At 49.8% G+C, this 15,434-nt stretch overlaps 3 protein-coding genes across 3 annotated transcripts; 1 reads left to right on the top strand and 2 right to left on the bottom strand.

Moving 5' to 3' along the window:
• Positions 1-3,675: 3,675 nt before the first annotated feature.
• Positions 3,676-5,154, bottom strand: LOC120700475 (transcription factor MYBS2-like). The gene is made up of 2 exons (XM_039984733.1): positions 4,323-5,154; positions 3,676-4,207 (listed from the first exon to the last, which is right to left on the bottom strand). Exons 1-2 carry the CDS (start codon positions 4,947-4,949, stop codon positions 3,941-3,943), a joined length of 894 nt encoding a protein of 297 aa, XP_039840667.1. The 5' UTR covers positions 4,950-5,154; the 3' UTR covers positions 3,676-3,940.
• Positions 5,155-8,115: 2,961 nt separating this feature from the next.
• Positions 8,116-11,651, top strand: LOC120700474 (RGG repeats nuclear RNA binding protein A-like). Its single transcript, XM_039984732.1, has 6 exons — positions 8,116-8,532; positions 8,716-9,121; positions 9,231-9,375; positions 10,670-10,828; positions 10,912-10,971; positions 11,067-11,651. Exons 1-6 carry the CDS (start codon positions 8,376-8,378, stop codon positions 11,256-11,258), a joined length of 1,119 nt encoding a protein of 372 aa, XP_039840666.1. The 5' UTR covers positions 8,116-8,375; the 3' UTR covers positions 11,259-11,651.
• A 1,175-nt stretch (positions 11,652-12,826) lies between these two features.
• On the bottom strand, positions 12,827-14,628 carry LOC120700472 (phosphatidylinositol 4-kinase gamma 4-like). The gene is made up of 2 exons (XM_039984731.1): positions 13,419-14,628; positions 12,827-13,227 (listed from the first exon to the last, which is right to left on the bottom strand). Exons 1-2 carry the CDS (start codon positions 14,592-14,594, stop codon positions 12,919-12,921), a joined length of 1,485 nt encoding a protein of 494 aa, XP_039840665.1. The 5' UTR covers positions 14,595-14,628; the 3' UTR covers positions 12,827-12,918.
• Between the last annotated feature and the right edge of the window lie 806 nt (positions 14,629-15,434).

Below are 15,434 nucleotides of genomic sequence, written 5' to 3'. Positions count from 1 at the left end.
CACCCCGGCACCGGCGGGGGATCCAACCGGCGTCATGCCGGTGGCGGATTTGGTCGGCTCTGCCCTCTGGAGCCGTCGTCCGTCAAGGTACCCGCGCCCTCCCCACCCCCCGCTCCATCCCGGTGGCCGCGGGCCTCCACCCTGGCGGATCTCGCCGTGCTCCCCACGGCCTCACGGCCGGCGACGCCTCTCCCCCATCACCACGCCGCCCTTGGGCGGTCGCCGCCGCCCTGCGCGGCTCTCCCCTGGCGACAGCCGGCCCTCCCCCCACCGACGAAGCCATCCATGCGGGCCACCACGGACCGCACGCGGGGGTGCCCAAGGCGGGTGTCTTCCATGCGCGCATCTGCAGGGCCGACACCCTACAGAGCTGGCGCGCTGGCTCTGGCCAGCGGTGCACCCCCTAGCGTCCTGCTTCTTCGGCTCCAGTGCCATCCCTTCTTGCGACTCCTCCATTCCGGTGTTCTCTGATGGATCCACTTGAGATCCCCCCAATGGTAAGAATCAAACCCTAGGTCTCTCTCTCTGTGTGTGTTCTTGCACATAGTTCCTCTATGGTTGATAGTAGATTAGTTATATTATTGAAATTGGATGCAAAATGCACTTGAAATCAGATTGTGGAGAGACATTGGTATGTATTGCATAGGGTCAGTAACGAATGATTCTACGGGAATTGCGACAGATATGACCTTATGTTGACATCTTGACAAATACTACAGGCATATAATGGCAACACAGGTCTGTTTCTGGACTTGGTAGTTTATTTTGATCTGAAATACTAATCAAGTGGTTACACATCCAATATCTACCTGAGTTAGTCTAACCTTCTTAATTGCTAAAACATTCATGCTGGGAAGGCAGAGCATTGCAATGGTAGGTAAACATGAATCCAGCTATACTCCGTTCAGTGCAGACAGTACAGTTTTGATGTAAATGGTTTTGTTTGATTTTTGTTTATATGACATAAAACTAAACTCCTTAAGATAGCAAGCAAACCGGAGAGAAGGACTACTCAAGTTTAGGATGTACACTTGGTTAGTTAGTGCTAAAGTGTCGATATACCAAACTCGCAAGTGTATAAGTCTTCAAGTGCTTATCGCTATCGACACAATAGGTACTTTTGAGTCTTTGAGTGCTTATCAGATTGAGGTGAAGACTAAATTCGTGTACAAGTCTAGCAGTTTGGAGTTAGAGAGATCGGAGTAGTGGTTCATTCAGAATTTATAGTGTGCTCCTAGAAGCAATTTGTTTTACCTTGCATTGACTTTTACTGAAGTATTTTTACAAAGGCAAGAAAAGGAGGAATTTGGTGTATAATGAACATTTAGATTGGGATTAACTGACTTCTTGAAAGCAGAGTAATATGTCAATGAATTTTTAAAGTTGTGGATCTCATGAAAGATGGTCCTGAGAGCGCTGTGCTAGGGACCTTGTGTAGAGATAGAATCTAACACCGCGAAACTGAGAGATGGTCGCATATAGTTCCATGATTTACCCACTTTGATTTTCCAGGAACTCAATGTCGCACTTTACGAAACTGATGCGAGTTTAATTTTTGCTTTGCTTACATATCATATGGCCACACATGCCTACACCAGGTAAACTTATGCAACAGAAGGTGTTTTCTCGTAGTGTGGTATGAGCGCTGAGCTTGAAAATTACAAATAGCATGGAATAGTTTTGGAAAGGCAGGTTTTCTTCTGGCCATATAAGTGAATGACCTGGTGCTGCTTATACCAAAAATTGATCATGTAGGTTGGACTAAGCTATGATTTGCTTTCTGTGACAGGAGAAGCCAATTCATGAATCGATGCTTGCTATACTTCAAACATATATATCATCTCTGCGCAGTCAGCTTGAAGTTCAGCTATTTCAGAACTGTAGATATTCGAGTGAGCTTAAATTACCTCTATATTTCTTTCAGGACTTTGCAAGGTACAATTTCTCATTAAATAGAGTCCAACAACACACCTCCACTACCTGTAGCGAGTTCGATAGAATGTCCAGCCTCCAGCAGCATGCTAAGTTGCACATAGAACTTTTTGATGCATACCATACGTTGTTATTTCCTTTGTCCCTTAATAAATAAGAGGCATGGAGGATAGATCCTGCTTCATAGATTGCAGTGAGTAGTGTTGTTTGTTTTGTAGGTACATAACCGTCAGATTGTTGTTATCATGAAATGATTTTTCCTCCCTGTACAAGCTCTGGAGATCTCTGCTGATGCCTAGAGGAAGGTCATTCTTTTCCATAATATGGAATCACAGCAACTGTACAAAGAGCACGTGATTACGGAGACACAACAGCTGTCCTTTTCCAAGAACCTGATGTGGTCGATCCAAACAAAGAGAATAGTCTATTTTGTTGTGCTATTCTAAAGCTTCTTTCATGTAATTTCGATTCTCCAGATCCAACATTTGATTGTGACATGAACTGAAACTCTGAGCTTTTGTTCCTCAAAATTCAGTATGCCATGATCTGAAATACTGAACTTCAGTTTATGCAATTGAACAATTCTATGCAATGAAAAATTTCAACTCATCAACTCTTTTGCTTCTTTTGCTCCATATTTCTAACTGGGCGCGGCGTAGCGCGCGGTTTACCTAGTACATTCATATCGGTGAACCAAACGGAAGCCAACGAGAGCCTCAGCTATTTTGCCTGTGCTATCGCGCCGCATGTCCGCTGGACGCGACCACCTCCGCCTCATGTGGCAGACGCGTACGCGCGCCTGGCTTTTTCTACTCGGCTCGCTCACTTCACGATATTCGTGGGCCCAACCGGTCATATGCGCATCACTCGTGGAGGCTTCATGCCGCCGTCCTTGCCTCGCTAAAATTTCCCTCTATCGTCGCTCAACATCGCCCTTGCCGTCCCCTGCTCTTTGCAGACATGCAATAACAAACGAGGGCAGATGTATGCTGCTATTGTTTGTTTCAATTTCTTAAATACATTTTTTTCTATGCACGTGCTTCGCAAATACTATAATTCCCAAGTACCAACTTAGATTTTATTTGAATCCAAATGCTAATAGGTGAAAGTGCTAAACTTTAACACTAGCTTTTCCAAACGGTGGTGGATGAGCTAAACTTTAGCCAACACTCAACTTTAGTATGTGCATGAGTGCTAATATGTGCTAAAGTTTAGCACTCAATTTTAGCTCCTCCAAATAGACCCTTAGTCCACATATTTTTCTTTATTCAGACCTACATCATATTTATACGAGGTTGTTTGGCTCCAGGTTAATATCTAAAAATGCTAAACTTTAGCACTAGCTCCTCTTAACAAGAATCCCAACGGGATGAGCTAACTTTTAGTCAAGATTCAAAATTTTTAAAATTTAGCACCTAATTTAGACAATTCAAACATGCCCAAGTCTACAACCCTGCATGCGCCAACATTATTCGTCGCCTTTATAGTTTGTACTGTTGTACTGCAGCCGTAAAGACGCCATTAATTAATTATACTATACTAACAATAAGGTTAAATAATAACATAGTCCTTACATGTCTTCCCTACGGGCGCGGCGTTAGCGCACTAACCATCCTAGTTGCCATTGACGCTGCAACCACTTTGTCGATGCGGTGAGCACGTCAGTTCGGCTTTCCCAATCAATGCAAGTGCCAATTGCCATTTGTTCACTCTACTTTCGTCATACCGGCCACAAGCAAAAAGTTCAGGTGAAGAGTAGTTTTCTGCTTCATTGCAGCAGCCCAAGTGCAGATAAGCTAGTGCAGACGTGCTGTACTCTAGTGAACATCATTTTCTTGGGAAAGTAGCAGGTTTACTGCTGCTGTTTTCAGGGAAACAATACTCTGATTCCTGTAATTATCTGGATAAGGCGGCTGGATTACAAGCTTCGTTTACAACCATCTTCATGGCTGTGGGGGGCAGCTACGAGCTTCAGCTTTTCGCTGAACTTGTCTTGTTCATGAGACTGCTAGGTTCCGATGGACGGCGTCGTCAGGGACATGCCGAGCTCCAGGTTTAACGGAGAGCAGTGGTACCCGTGAGCTTGCTCTGTCGCCACTGTAACTTTCTCTGAAACTGGTGCGCTCTCTGACGAAGGCCTTGTCATCCTCGCATGGATGGCCGTCGACTCCTTCCGGTACACATCGCACAATGCCTTCGGATACAGAGATTCCGAGGTTGCGGCGGCCTTGCCGTCCGAAGGATCGGAGACGAGTCCACCCTCACAATTCTGAACCTGTCATCGACATGTACAATTATTAGGCTCGCGTTCGGTTAAGATCATTTCGTTCTTCCAAAAAGTAAACTGAAAGATTCAGAATTGTGCAGCTGCTGCCTGCGGCTTTGATTACCAGGTCGAAGAGGCTGGACCGGCGCTTTGCGTTGCTGTTCTTCCCCGCGCTGTTCTGCCTGAGGAAGAACTTCTGCGCGTGGCTGGCGACCTGCGTGGGCGTCCGCGTGGTGACGAAGCCCCGGGAGATGCCTCGCCAGTCGCCCCTGCCGAGCTTCTCCAGCCCCTCCAAGAACAGCCTGTGCTCCTCCTCGCTCCACGGAACGCCCTTCTTCCTCTCCCGCAACGCCGTGCCGCCGCGAGCGCCGTCGTCGGAGAGGTAGCCGCCGCCGTCGGTGGCCCTCTCCGTCGAGCACTCGTCGATCGACAGGAGCAAAGCCGTCGACGGCGACGGCGACAGAAGCAGAGGAGCCGTGACGCGAGCAGCATAGGCAGGAGCAGAACCCTGCAGGTTCAGGCAGTCCACGCTGTAGCTCTTGTGCAGCTGCAGCGCCGGCGAAGCGGCGCCACCTGCCGCGGCACCGAGCTGCACCCCGAAGAGCCTCAGCCCAGCGGCGGCGCCTCCGCCGCAGCGCATGGTGGCGGCCTCACCTCTTCTCTGGCCTGCGGTGGCGGCGACGCGGCAAGCCATCGAGCTGTGGCCGCAGCCGTCGCCACAGCGGGAGCATCTGCTCGCTACGGTATGCATTTGGCATGTATAAAAAAGGAAGGCTATCCCAATCCTCACTAGCTCAGTTCTCAGGAGAATTATTACTGCGTTCGACAGGTTGGAGCTGGAGGCTGGAGCTGCAGTGGTCTGAGAGAAAAACACTGTTACCTGGCTGGTGGCTGGAGGCTGGAGCTGGAGCGATGTGAGAGAAAAATATTGTAACGCTGGAGGCTACAACACCAGCCGAACACCGGCGGTATGAAATGCCAACACCGGCGGAGATAACAATAATTGGAGCCGTCGTTTTCATGTACGTAGTAGTTTTGGATATATTCTTGCTTGCTTTCTTGGTGACCATACACTGTCACTGCACTAACCTCCTGATTTGTGCTTAACTAATTCAATCAATATCAGCACAATTGCAGCATGATCTTCTCTCACTGGAAGGATCTTTGAACCACCGGTAAAGCAAGAGATTTGAGCACAAGTGCTTGTTAGTCCATGATGGAGACAGGAATATATATAAATTTCATGACCCAATTCACTGTTCCAGATTTATTTATGATCGAAGGAAAGTGAAAATGTATATATGGTTGTGCCAGTGGTTTGTTTAGTTCCAGGGGCCCTGCTGGCCTGCTATCGATCTGCTTTTAATTTGCTTCAGGGAGCCTGAAGATATCGGACAGTTACCTAATTGGTCACTAGCAAAAGTAGTGCTAATGATCTCTGATCCACTAGCTCTGGTGGCCTCTCTAGCTTCAGCACAGTTACATGCATGACAAGGCCTGCTAGATTCAAGATTTCGGATCTCCATTAGCCCCAGCTTGGTCTAATCCAATAATGATCATCAGCCAAAAGGCATCATCACCACACAAGCTTCTGCTGGTAAATTCTACTAACCATGCTGTCATGGTTTTCCTTATATTTTTCTTAGGGAGGATATTAAATTACGCAATTTCTTAGTTTTACTATTTATTGTTGCTAAAAAATTGTGGCTAAAAACTTTGACATTCCAACATTGTACTGTATAATATAAATAAAAACCGCGTCCTGGTTTATTTCACCCTGCAAACGGTATGTGTTCAAATGGGTTAATGAGTTGGGTTTTGATGTGGAGTGTATTTGGGTGGGTTAAAATGGGTTATATTAGTTAATGAGGTGGGGCGGAGCAGGTTTTATGTAAATGCGGGTTGAGTTGGGTTGGGTTAAAATGGATTCTTTGTGTAGAGCCGGACCCTAAAATTAAAATATCGTGTTCATACCATAAAATTTTATCGAAATTGACCGAAATTTGTTGGAGATGACTCAGTATGACTGGCAGCTATTATGTGGCTAGACCTACACGTGGGCCCCATGTCAAGAGCCGGACTCTGGAATTAAAACCCCGCGTTCACACTATAAAATTTTATCAAAATTGACCAAAATTTGTTAGAGATGACTCAGTATAACTGGCAGCTACTCTGTGCAAAGCAGTATGGCCAGACCTACACGTGGGCCCCATGTCAAGAGCCGGACCCTGGAATTAAAATTTCGCGTTCACACTATAAAATTTAATCGAAATTGACCGAATTTTTTTGAGATGACTCAGTATAATTGGCAGCTACTCTATGCAAAATAGCGTGACAAGATCTATATTATAATTTTTTTTTGAGAAATGGGTCCTTATTGGCTTGTAAATATAGTTTGGCTAATAGTTATTATACTATGAGCTCAAATGTTTGGGTTGGATTGGTGTGTGGTGGTGGTGGTTTGGGATGGAGTGGGTTCATATAATTTTTCTCATGAGAATGGGATGATGTCGGTATAATTTGGTTTCCAACCCATTTGCAGGGTGAGGTTTATTGGGTTCAAATCCACGCGTTTACACTATCAAAGCCCCAAAACACATAGCACAAAAGCCCACAACTTCTACATTTGAGCCTAAGCCCACAAATCTAAAGCCCAACCACGCCACTTCTGGGGCAACGGCTCAAATTGACAGGATTACCCCTAATACTGGGCTCCCACAGTTATATATAGGGAAAATTCCTTAGAAGGCCCTGTAACAAATGGAGGTTCCTTCTATGGCCCTAGAAAACTGAAACGCCCTTTTGTAACCTTATTTTAACTTTCGTTCCTTTCTATGGCCCTACCATTATCTCTCCGGTTATCTCCCAGTTAAGTGGCGGTGAAAATACCAAAATACCTCTGGCGCACCAACATTACACACCACTCAGCCCTCTCTATCTCTCACTGACGAGTGGGGTCCACTCGTCATCTTGTTCCTTCATTCTCCCTGCATGACGGCACAAGCAGGGGATCGAACTAGGGCTGGGCAGGGTCGCCGGTGAGCTGCTGCGCCCCGCTCGCCACCCGCGACGCCGCCCGCCGCCGCCGGCCGCCTCAATCGCCGCCCGCGGCTCCACCCGCCGCCATGCGCGCCGCCACCGCCCGCAGCCCCGCCTGCCGCCGCCGTCCGCGGCACCGCCGGCTGCCTTGCTCGCCGCCCATGGCCCCGCCCGCGGTTCCACCCGCCGCCATGCGCGCCGCCACTGCCCGCAGCCCTGCCTACCGCCGCCGTCCGTGGCACCGCCCGTAGCCCTGCCTAGCACCGCCGGCTGCCTCGCTCGCCGCCCACCGCCCCACCCATTGCCTCGCTCGCCGCCCCGGCACCGCTCGCCCAACGCCGTCTGCGGCCCCCCTGCCACCATGCGCGCCACCGCCACCACCGTCTTGCGCCCTGCCACCACCCGCCGTCACCGTCCGCGGCACCGCCCGCCGCCTCGCTCAACGCCCGCGGCCCCGCCCGCCGCCACCGCCCGCAGCCCCGCCATCCGCCCTCCGCGTGCCTCCGCTTGGGGCAGGGCCTCCTTCGCGCGTCGCTGCCTGGGGGAGATGGCGCCGCCGCCTGGGGAAGATGGGGGAATGGGGTCGGGTGAAGGGCCAAGGTAGTTCAGTCCAATTTTGGTGCTCATCTCAAACCTCAAACCCTAACAGATTGGGCTAATGGATTCAACGGTAGGGCCATAGAAGGGAACAAAAATTAAAAGAAGGCCACAAAAGAGCGTTTCAGTTTTCCAAGGCCATGGAAGGAACCTCCATTTGTTTCAGGGCCTTCCAAGGAATTTTCTCTTATATATATGTCTGTAATTATCTCCAGATTTCATACCCTTTCTTGTCATTTGATAAATGGGAATGATAAATGGGAATGATAAATTAGTGAGCCCGTGGTCTGAAAGAGGTAGGCAACCGGACGAGTTGGCCGTACACACAGCACAGCGCCTGCCTCTTGTACCGGACGAGAGCCAAACCAGGAGAAGCTCACTGGCGGCTAGGGTTTGGCGGCCTCCCACAGTGTCCAAACCCTAGAGCTCTCGCACCTATACATGGCTATTCCGTCTCTGGTCGCCGCGTGCTAGGTTTCTTTCGGGGTTTGGGGATTGGGCCGCTAGTTGTATCACGGTTTGGGGATTAGAGCAAGCGGAAATGGCGTCGAGGAACCAATTCGATCTCCTTGGGGATGTCGACAACGACGACCCCGCCCACCTCCTCGCTGCCGCCGAGAAGAAGGCGGCAGCGGCGCCCAAGCCGGCGCCCGCGCCGGCCAAGTTGCCCACCAAACCTCCGCCGCCCGCGCAGGCTAGTGAGTTCATAGTGATATGCATACGCTTTTAACGTTGCTGTAGATGTTTGGTGAAATTATCCGATTTTGAGATCCACGGTTGCCATTTCGAACTCGGAGTTTTGATTATTATGTGAAATTTCACTTTTTTGTTCTCATTTTTATTATTCGTCAATGATATCTCTCGCCCTTATGTGATCACAGTGAGGGAGGTCAGGAACTATGGTGCTCCGCCACGCGATGGAGCTGGACGTGGTGGTCCAGGACGTGGAAGAGGCGGCCATAGTGGCAGGACTGGCCCAAGGCGAGATTTCGGCGATGCTGATGCCAATGGCTTCGAGGGAGGGTATGGTGGTGGCTTTGGAGATGGGGGAGTGGCTCGTGGTGAAAACGGTGATGGGAGGCAGGCAGAGAGGGGCCGCGGACCACGCCAACCTTACCGTGGAGGCGGCTGTCGTGGTGGCTATGCTGATGGGCAGGCCGGGGATGAGTTTGGGCGTCCACGACAGGCATATGAACGCCACAGCGGCACTGGCCGTGGCTATGAGATGAAGCGCGAGGGGGCAGGACGTGGCAATTGGGGAACTGTAACTGATGAAAGCCTTGCACAGTTAAGATGGTTCATTGAGTCTGTAATTTTGTATATATTGACTTGCCTTTTACTTATGATAGATTGATAGGATAATTGGGTTCTGACCTTTGCTGTGTGTGCTAATTAGGGACGCTGTGGAAGCTGTAAATGTTGAGGAGACTACTGCTGCAGCTGAGGATGAGAAGAAGCCTGAAGATGCACCACAGCCCGAGGTTGAGAAAGACATGGAGGGTGTGGAGAATGAAGAGGAAGAAAAGGAACCTGAGGATAAGGTATATTTTTTTGGTTTGTGCTATGCCACTCCCTTTACCACATGACACTTTGCAATGTGTTTGGGTGTAGTATGGCTAGATCACGCTGTGCAGGGTTATTGTAGCACCCTGAAGGCCTGAACATGCCAGCACCAATCGTTTCATGGTTTTGGATATTATGGCATTTTAAATTGTTTTGAAGTTTAGCATATATCTCTGAACAAAATCTTGCCTAAATCAGTGGAAATATTTGTGATTCTTTTAGTTTCACTAACATCAAGCTCGCATGTGGGAGTAATCTGAGTTTTGTCACTGTACCAAGGGACTGGCATTCTATTTCTCATAACTACATTATTTTCTTATTTTCCTGGCGCTCCTGAGTCCTGATTTTCATTAATTTTTCCAAATATAGTGAATCTCTATCAGATTGTTTGCTTTCACTATACTATTTGTGTGTTTGGTAGTTTCCAATAATGCTACATTTCATATCATGTAAAATCCTTGTGCCAGCTTCTAACTGACTACAGTAAACCATTGACCCACTGTTTTCACCATGTACTGTAAAATGCAAATTTATGCACATATTACTCTCATTTGCTGAATGTTGATCTGTTTTTAACAAATCTAGCTGATCCAATAAGCATAGCAACACCCAAAAGAAGTGGATTACTATTATTCAGTTTGACCCATCTCGGTTCTTAATTTCATCTAACTGATAAATGGTTCTAACTCCTAAACCAATTGTTCGTGGGGCAGGATCTACTTCCAGGCCTGGTTCAGATATGGGCAATTTAGATTCAGATCTCTTTAGGGCCGAAGTTCCTAAAGTAAACCCTGCATCCAAACACTCCCTTGGAGACTTAGATGTAATTATTGCACGCATCAGATGTGATGCTGCTTGATACTGAGTGTGCTGTTTTGGCCCAGAGTTTCTGCTACATGAATGATACACTTAGAAATTTTTTATGGTTCTTTGTTTTACCCCATTACATGCCAATCGCTTACAATTTTTGCTTCTAAGGTTCATTTTGGGGTATTTATGTTTCCTGTAAAATAATCATGAACATTCAGTTATGGTAGCAGTAGTATTACTCCCTTCAGTTTCCTTTTCCCCCATTGCAGTGTTTTTATTGGATCATTGGCTTTTTCTATTTCGGCTTCTCTATGTTCCTGTGCTTTTGTATGGATACTCGTACATGTTTGCCTTCATTCTGATACTTTTGTTTCATGCCTGCAAATTGACTGGAATTAAGTTCGGATGCCATTTATCATCAAAATGTGGACTGAAATAGCATTTGCTCCAACCATTATGCAGGAGATGACTCTGGAGGAATATGAGAAAGTACTGGAGGAGAAACGGAAAGCTCTGCTTGCCCTTAAGGCTGAGGAGAGAAAAGTTGAAATTGATAAAGAGCTGCGGTCCATGCAACAACTGTCAGTTAAAAAGAATGCTGATGAAGTGTTTATCAAGCTGGTAAGTTTTGCATATGCTATTCTTTCCTCTTCCTTTGGCTCAGCAGGTTTTTATCTTAACCTAACGTCTACACATGATTCTAGGGCTCTGACAAGGACTTGAAAAAGAAAGAAAATGTGGAAAGAGATGAGCGTGCAAAGAAGGTATGCAGTATTTTCACCTTGTTTGCTTCGATCTGATATAATCTGAGTTGCTGTTGTATCTCCTAATTGGTTTACTTGTTCCCTTCTCCCTGAAGTCCCTGAGCATCAATGAATTCTTGAAGCCGGCTGAAGGTGAGAGGTACTACAACCCCATTGGCCGCGGGCGTGGCCGCGGCAGGGGCCGTGGTGACCGTGGGGGATTCCGTGGAGATTACAACGGTAGTTATTGGGGACCAGCTTCTGCTCCAGCGATCGAAGACCAGGCTCAGTTCCCTGCCCTGGCCTAACAGTTCGGTTCGCTCGTGGGTTCGCTAAGCTTGTGTCCTGTCGTTGAGTCTTTCTTTCGCGTTGAGGGGCGGCAGGCTCAGAGGGCTGCGCGGGGACGCGGCAAGGCTGACCGTGGGAGGGGGCGGCCGCCACCTTTCTCGCCTGTCGGGGCTGTCGAGGAGCAGTGGGGAGCAGGAGTCGTATCGTAGTGGACGGGTGCTAGAAGGAGGTGACGATAAAATGGATCGTCGGAGCGTTGGACGTCTTATTATTGGCATTGCTGATTAAATCACGTCGTGTATTGTTGGCCGAGCCAGCAACTGTTATCCCACTATCGTCTCCTTTGCAAACCAACTTGTTTCTGTCAGTGAATACAAATTAAGATGGTCACGCCTGCGATCAAGTTCTGAAAACTGTGTTCGAATGTTGGATGAGCCACGTCAGGCATCAGCAACACAGAGTGGCTGCTCACTGACAGTGGGCATGAGATCCTGCATTCCTTCTTCACAGGATGAGATCATGAGGAGCAGAGCACTGCATTGGCCTGGTCAAAATCGGAAGTTTTGGAGTTCACGCGCACGCACGCACCGAAGGGGCAGAGCTCTTTTGAGCGACAGTGGCTCGAGTGGCTCCGACGCTCATGTGACTTGTTGGCTACAAAGAGCGGCAGCAGTTGCAAATCATGCTGGCTCATCGAAAAGCACTTACTGTGGCTTCTGTCACGACTCACGAGCAACGGAAGCTGCATAGTTCGACAAAAACGGCCGAGTTATCAAACAATATGATAGCATGTAGCCGACCGTGCCCTCCTTTCATATAATAGGGGGAGAATGCTGAGTTTTACATAATTTGTATTACATAAAACGGAGGAACACTGCTAATCTCGTCCCACAAACACGCATCATTGGATCATGGTTCGACACAGGCCTGCTTGGGCGGTACCATCTCTTTGATCACCGCAAAAACATCTCCAGGCACACAAACCAAATGATGCGTGGAGATGAAGAAGCTAATAATGCATTAATGCTGATCAATAAACAATCAAGTCGCAGGAACTAGGAATAACAAGTACATCTTTCAAAGTTCCAATGTGCACAAGGACACAGTGCCCCGTGGGCTAGGCAGATCACACAGTATAAGAGAGGGAAATGGAGCTTTTAACAGTACGTACTGTACTAGGCACCCTCCATATTCCTACCCAGCTAGACACAACTACACCGTCAATTCGACGGCAAAGGTCATCAGATATTCAGATTCATATCCGGTTATAGGCTTATAGCATGACAGTGATTGGCATCTCCAAGAACTTGCCCTCGGCTTCAGCACTTGCAGCAGTTTGCACAAGCCTACACCCCACCTGACGAAGAAACAGCAACGGCACCTTCTCGCTATACTGATATATATACACGCAGCATATACTATTACAGATAAAATATGCATGTGCTCCTTATATAGTTTCACCCCTTTCTCTTATTTATTTGCAATATATATTTATTTATGTACGCTATATGTATATACTCGTGGGGAAGGGTGATGATGACAGCAGCAACATTTCAACAAGAACTTTTTAATCACTTTTGCTCCGATGATAGTTCGTCGAGACGGCGGTCCATGATTTCCGAAACTGCCTGCAAGAAAGCAGTTTCGTCTCCTCCGGCACCACGAGGAGCGCCATCATCGTCAACGTCGACTAGCTAGGGCCTGCGCCTCACGGACCATCTCCTCGATCACGGACTCCCTGGTCAGGGTCTCCCTGCACAGGATGCTCCCGATCTCGAAGGCGGTGAGCCCTCTCTCGACGTCCTTCAGCAGCAGCATGGTGGCGAGGCGCAGGGTGCGCGCGCACTCGCGGGACACCTCCCAGCCGTGGAACCGGAGGGTGGCGATGTCCTCCTCGGCGTCCAGGCACCTCACGTACTCCACGGCCTCGCCGCTGAAAGGCTCCCGCGACTGAGGCCAGTAGAGCCACTCGAACGTGCAGTCCTCGAACTGCAGATTGCACAGAGATACAGTATACACGATGAGCCAAACGGCCATCGAGCAAATACAAGATACTATATATATGGATCGTCAAAGTGAAAGAAAGAAATGGAACTTTTTTGATTGAACAGTAAAGAAATGGAACTCACTCCTCGCGAGAGAGAGAGAGAGAGAGAGAGAGAGAGAGAGAGAGAGCTCACGCTCTCGGGGAGACAGTATCCATGGTCGATGGGCACCAGCGACATGCCGCGCCCTTGGTCGTCTCTGCAGACGAGGATGTTCCCGGCATGCCGGTCCGCATTGGCCAGGCGTATGTCCAGCACGCAGATCTTGTGGACCTCCTGAACAGGGAAGGCGCGGGGTCCCATGTCCTCGCAGCTCCCGCAGTTCTTGACGAAGGCCTGCATGGACCCGAACTTGAACGCCGGCGGCTGGGCGCTCCCTTCGGGCTGCCTGAAGCCTCTGTGCATGCACCTGACGAGCGCGGTCGGGGGAACGCCGGCGAAGCCCGCGGCGCCATGGCCGGTGAAGGACCGGCGCCCACCGGGCGGGTGGTCGAGGATGTAGGCTGCGACCTCCCTGAGGCCCCACTCGCCGACGCGCGTCCCTTTCTTGAGCCCTTCGCCGGTGGACGACACGGGGAGGCCGCGCGGGTTGTTGGCGGCCATGGGCTCCTCGTCCACCGGCTTGAACACGGCGACGTGCTGGTGCCCCGACGCGTCCTGCATGAAGTAGGCGCCCCCCGTGCCCTCCGACGACATGACCGGCGCGTTCCCGTTCGCCATCCCGGCGCGCACGGCGCTCACCAGGTCACGGAGCGCCGAGGGCAACTGGGCCTTGGGGTTGCCGACGACGGGCTCGATCCCGAAGTCCCGTGGCAGCGGCTGGTGCTGGGCGGCATCGCGCGCGACGATGGAGACCTCGAAGTCCCTGCTGGCCTTGGCCGCCGAGCGCTGCACCAGCAGGTGGATGACCGCGCCGTCGACCCTGCAGACGTCGTGGATGAGGTGGCGGTCGTCGAGCTCCTCGCCCTCGAGGACGAGCATCTGCTCGTCGGGGTGCGCGGCCGGGTCGAGGCGGCTGTCCTTGGCGATCTGCTGCTTGACGTAGCCGACGGTGCGGCCGGGCTCGACGCGGAACCTGAACTTGCTGCCATGGAGGGTCTCGACGGTGATGTGGCGGAGGTCGGGGACGCGGATGACGAGGTGGAGCACGTTGCCGTCGGCGACGCCGTAGTCCCGGACGGGGCTGTCGTTGCGGGCGAGCTCGCGGCCGCGGAAGACGAGCTTCTGCTTGCGGACGACGACGCCCCGGGACGTCTGGACGCGGAGCTTGACCGAGGCGATGGAGTCGGTGGCCATGACCCGCATGGGCATCACGGCGAGGCCCGGCGCGGTGAGGTAGATTGTGATGGAGCCGTCCGGGGCGGGGCGGAGCGGGAGGAGGCCGAGCTCGTCCCTCGCCGCGCGGGCGGCGGTGGCGGCCCCGGCCGACGACATTATTGTGGCCTCCGCCGGTCCCTCCGTCGTCTCTTGTAACGATGGCGGGATGAGATCGCGTGGATCCGGGATGGATCGGTCGGAGCCCAACAGGCGCCTGCCCCCACTGAAAACACGACCTTTGACGTGTCGGAAAGAAATGGCGGACCAATAAAACTACCTCGAATCTACAGTTTCCATGTCCTTTTTTTCCTGCCCTTTTTCCCGGACATTCTAATTCACGAGCGCGCGCCAGGATAGGTCCCAGCGATCGATCAAACAAGTCCGTTGTCTTTCCTTTTATAGTGTCCTTTATCGTTTTCCGTTTCTGGATCCTCTTCGCAACACACCACTGCACTTCAGTGCCACTGCCACCCGATCCCCACTCCGAATTACTACCCACCCTCCTGGACACCGTGATTCCCATTCTTTTTATCATTTAAAAAACTATATGAACAAAAATGTAGAACTCAGACTATGTAAACAGAAAATATATACAAAATATCTGTAAAGATAAATCATTCAAAAAAACTATATCACAAAAAAGTTATATACATAGAAACTTATATACATTATTTTTATAAGAATGTAAAACAAAAAATTATGTATAAAAGTTCTGTTCATAAGTTATCCATGAAAGCAAAAAAAAACTTGCATCAAATGGTTGACACAAAAGTTATGTGCATAAATTGTACTACAGAAATTATGTGTTTATATTTTTGTTCATAGGTTATGCAA

This window comes from Panicum virgatum, chromosome 3K (assembly GCF_016808335.1).
Source record: "Panicum virgatum strain AP13 chromosome 3K, P.virgatum_v5, whole genome shotgun sequence".
Taxonomy (NCBI): Eukaryota; Viridiplantae; Streptophyta; class Magnoliopsida; order Poales; family Poaceae; genus Panicum; species Panicum virgatum.
The sequence above is the reverse complement of the archived record's forward strand: the minus strand, read 5'-3'. Positions and strand labels throughout refer to the sequence as shown.

Coding starts and splice junctions, on each gene's coding strand:
- LOC120700474 (XM_039984732.1), top strand. CDS start 8,376: ATGGCGTCGAGGAACCAATTCGATCTCCTTGGGGATGTCGACAACGAC. Junction 8,533..8,715: donor TCCGCCGCCCGCGCAGGCTA/GTGAGTTCATAG, acceptor ATGTGATCACAG/TGAGGGAGGTCAGGAACTAT. Junction 9,376..10,669: donor AAAAGGAACCTGAGGATAAG/GTATATTTTTTT, acceptor ACCATTATGCAG/GAGATGACTCTGGAGGAATA.
- LOC120700472 (XM_039984731.1), bottom strand. CDS start 14,594: ATGCCCATGCGGGTCATGGCCACCGACTCCATCGCCTCGGTCAAGCTC. Junction 13,228..13,418: donor GATACTGTCTCCCCGAGAGC/GTGAGCTCTCTC, acceptor TGCAATCTGCAG/TTCGAGGACTGCACGTTCGA.
- LOC120700475 (XM_039984733.1), bottom strand. CDS start 4,949: ATGCATACCGTAGCGAGCAGATGCTCCCGCTGTGGCGACGGCTGCGGC. Junction 4,208..4,322: donor GGTCCAGCCTCTTCGACCTG/GTAATCAAAGCC, acceptor TGTCGATGACAG/GTTCAGAATTGTGAGGGTGG.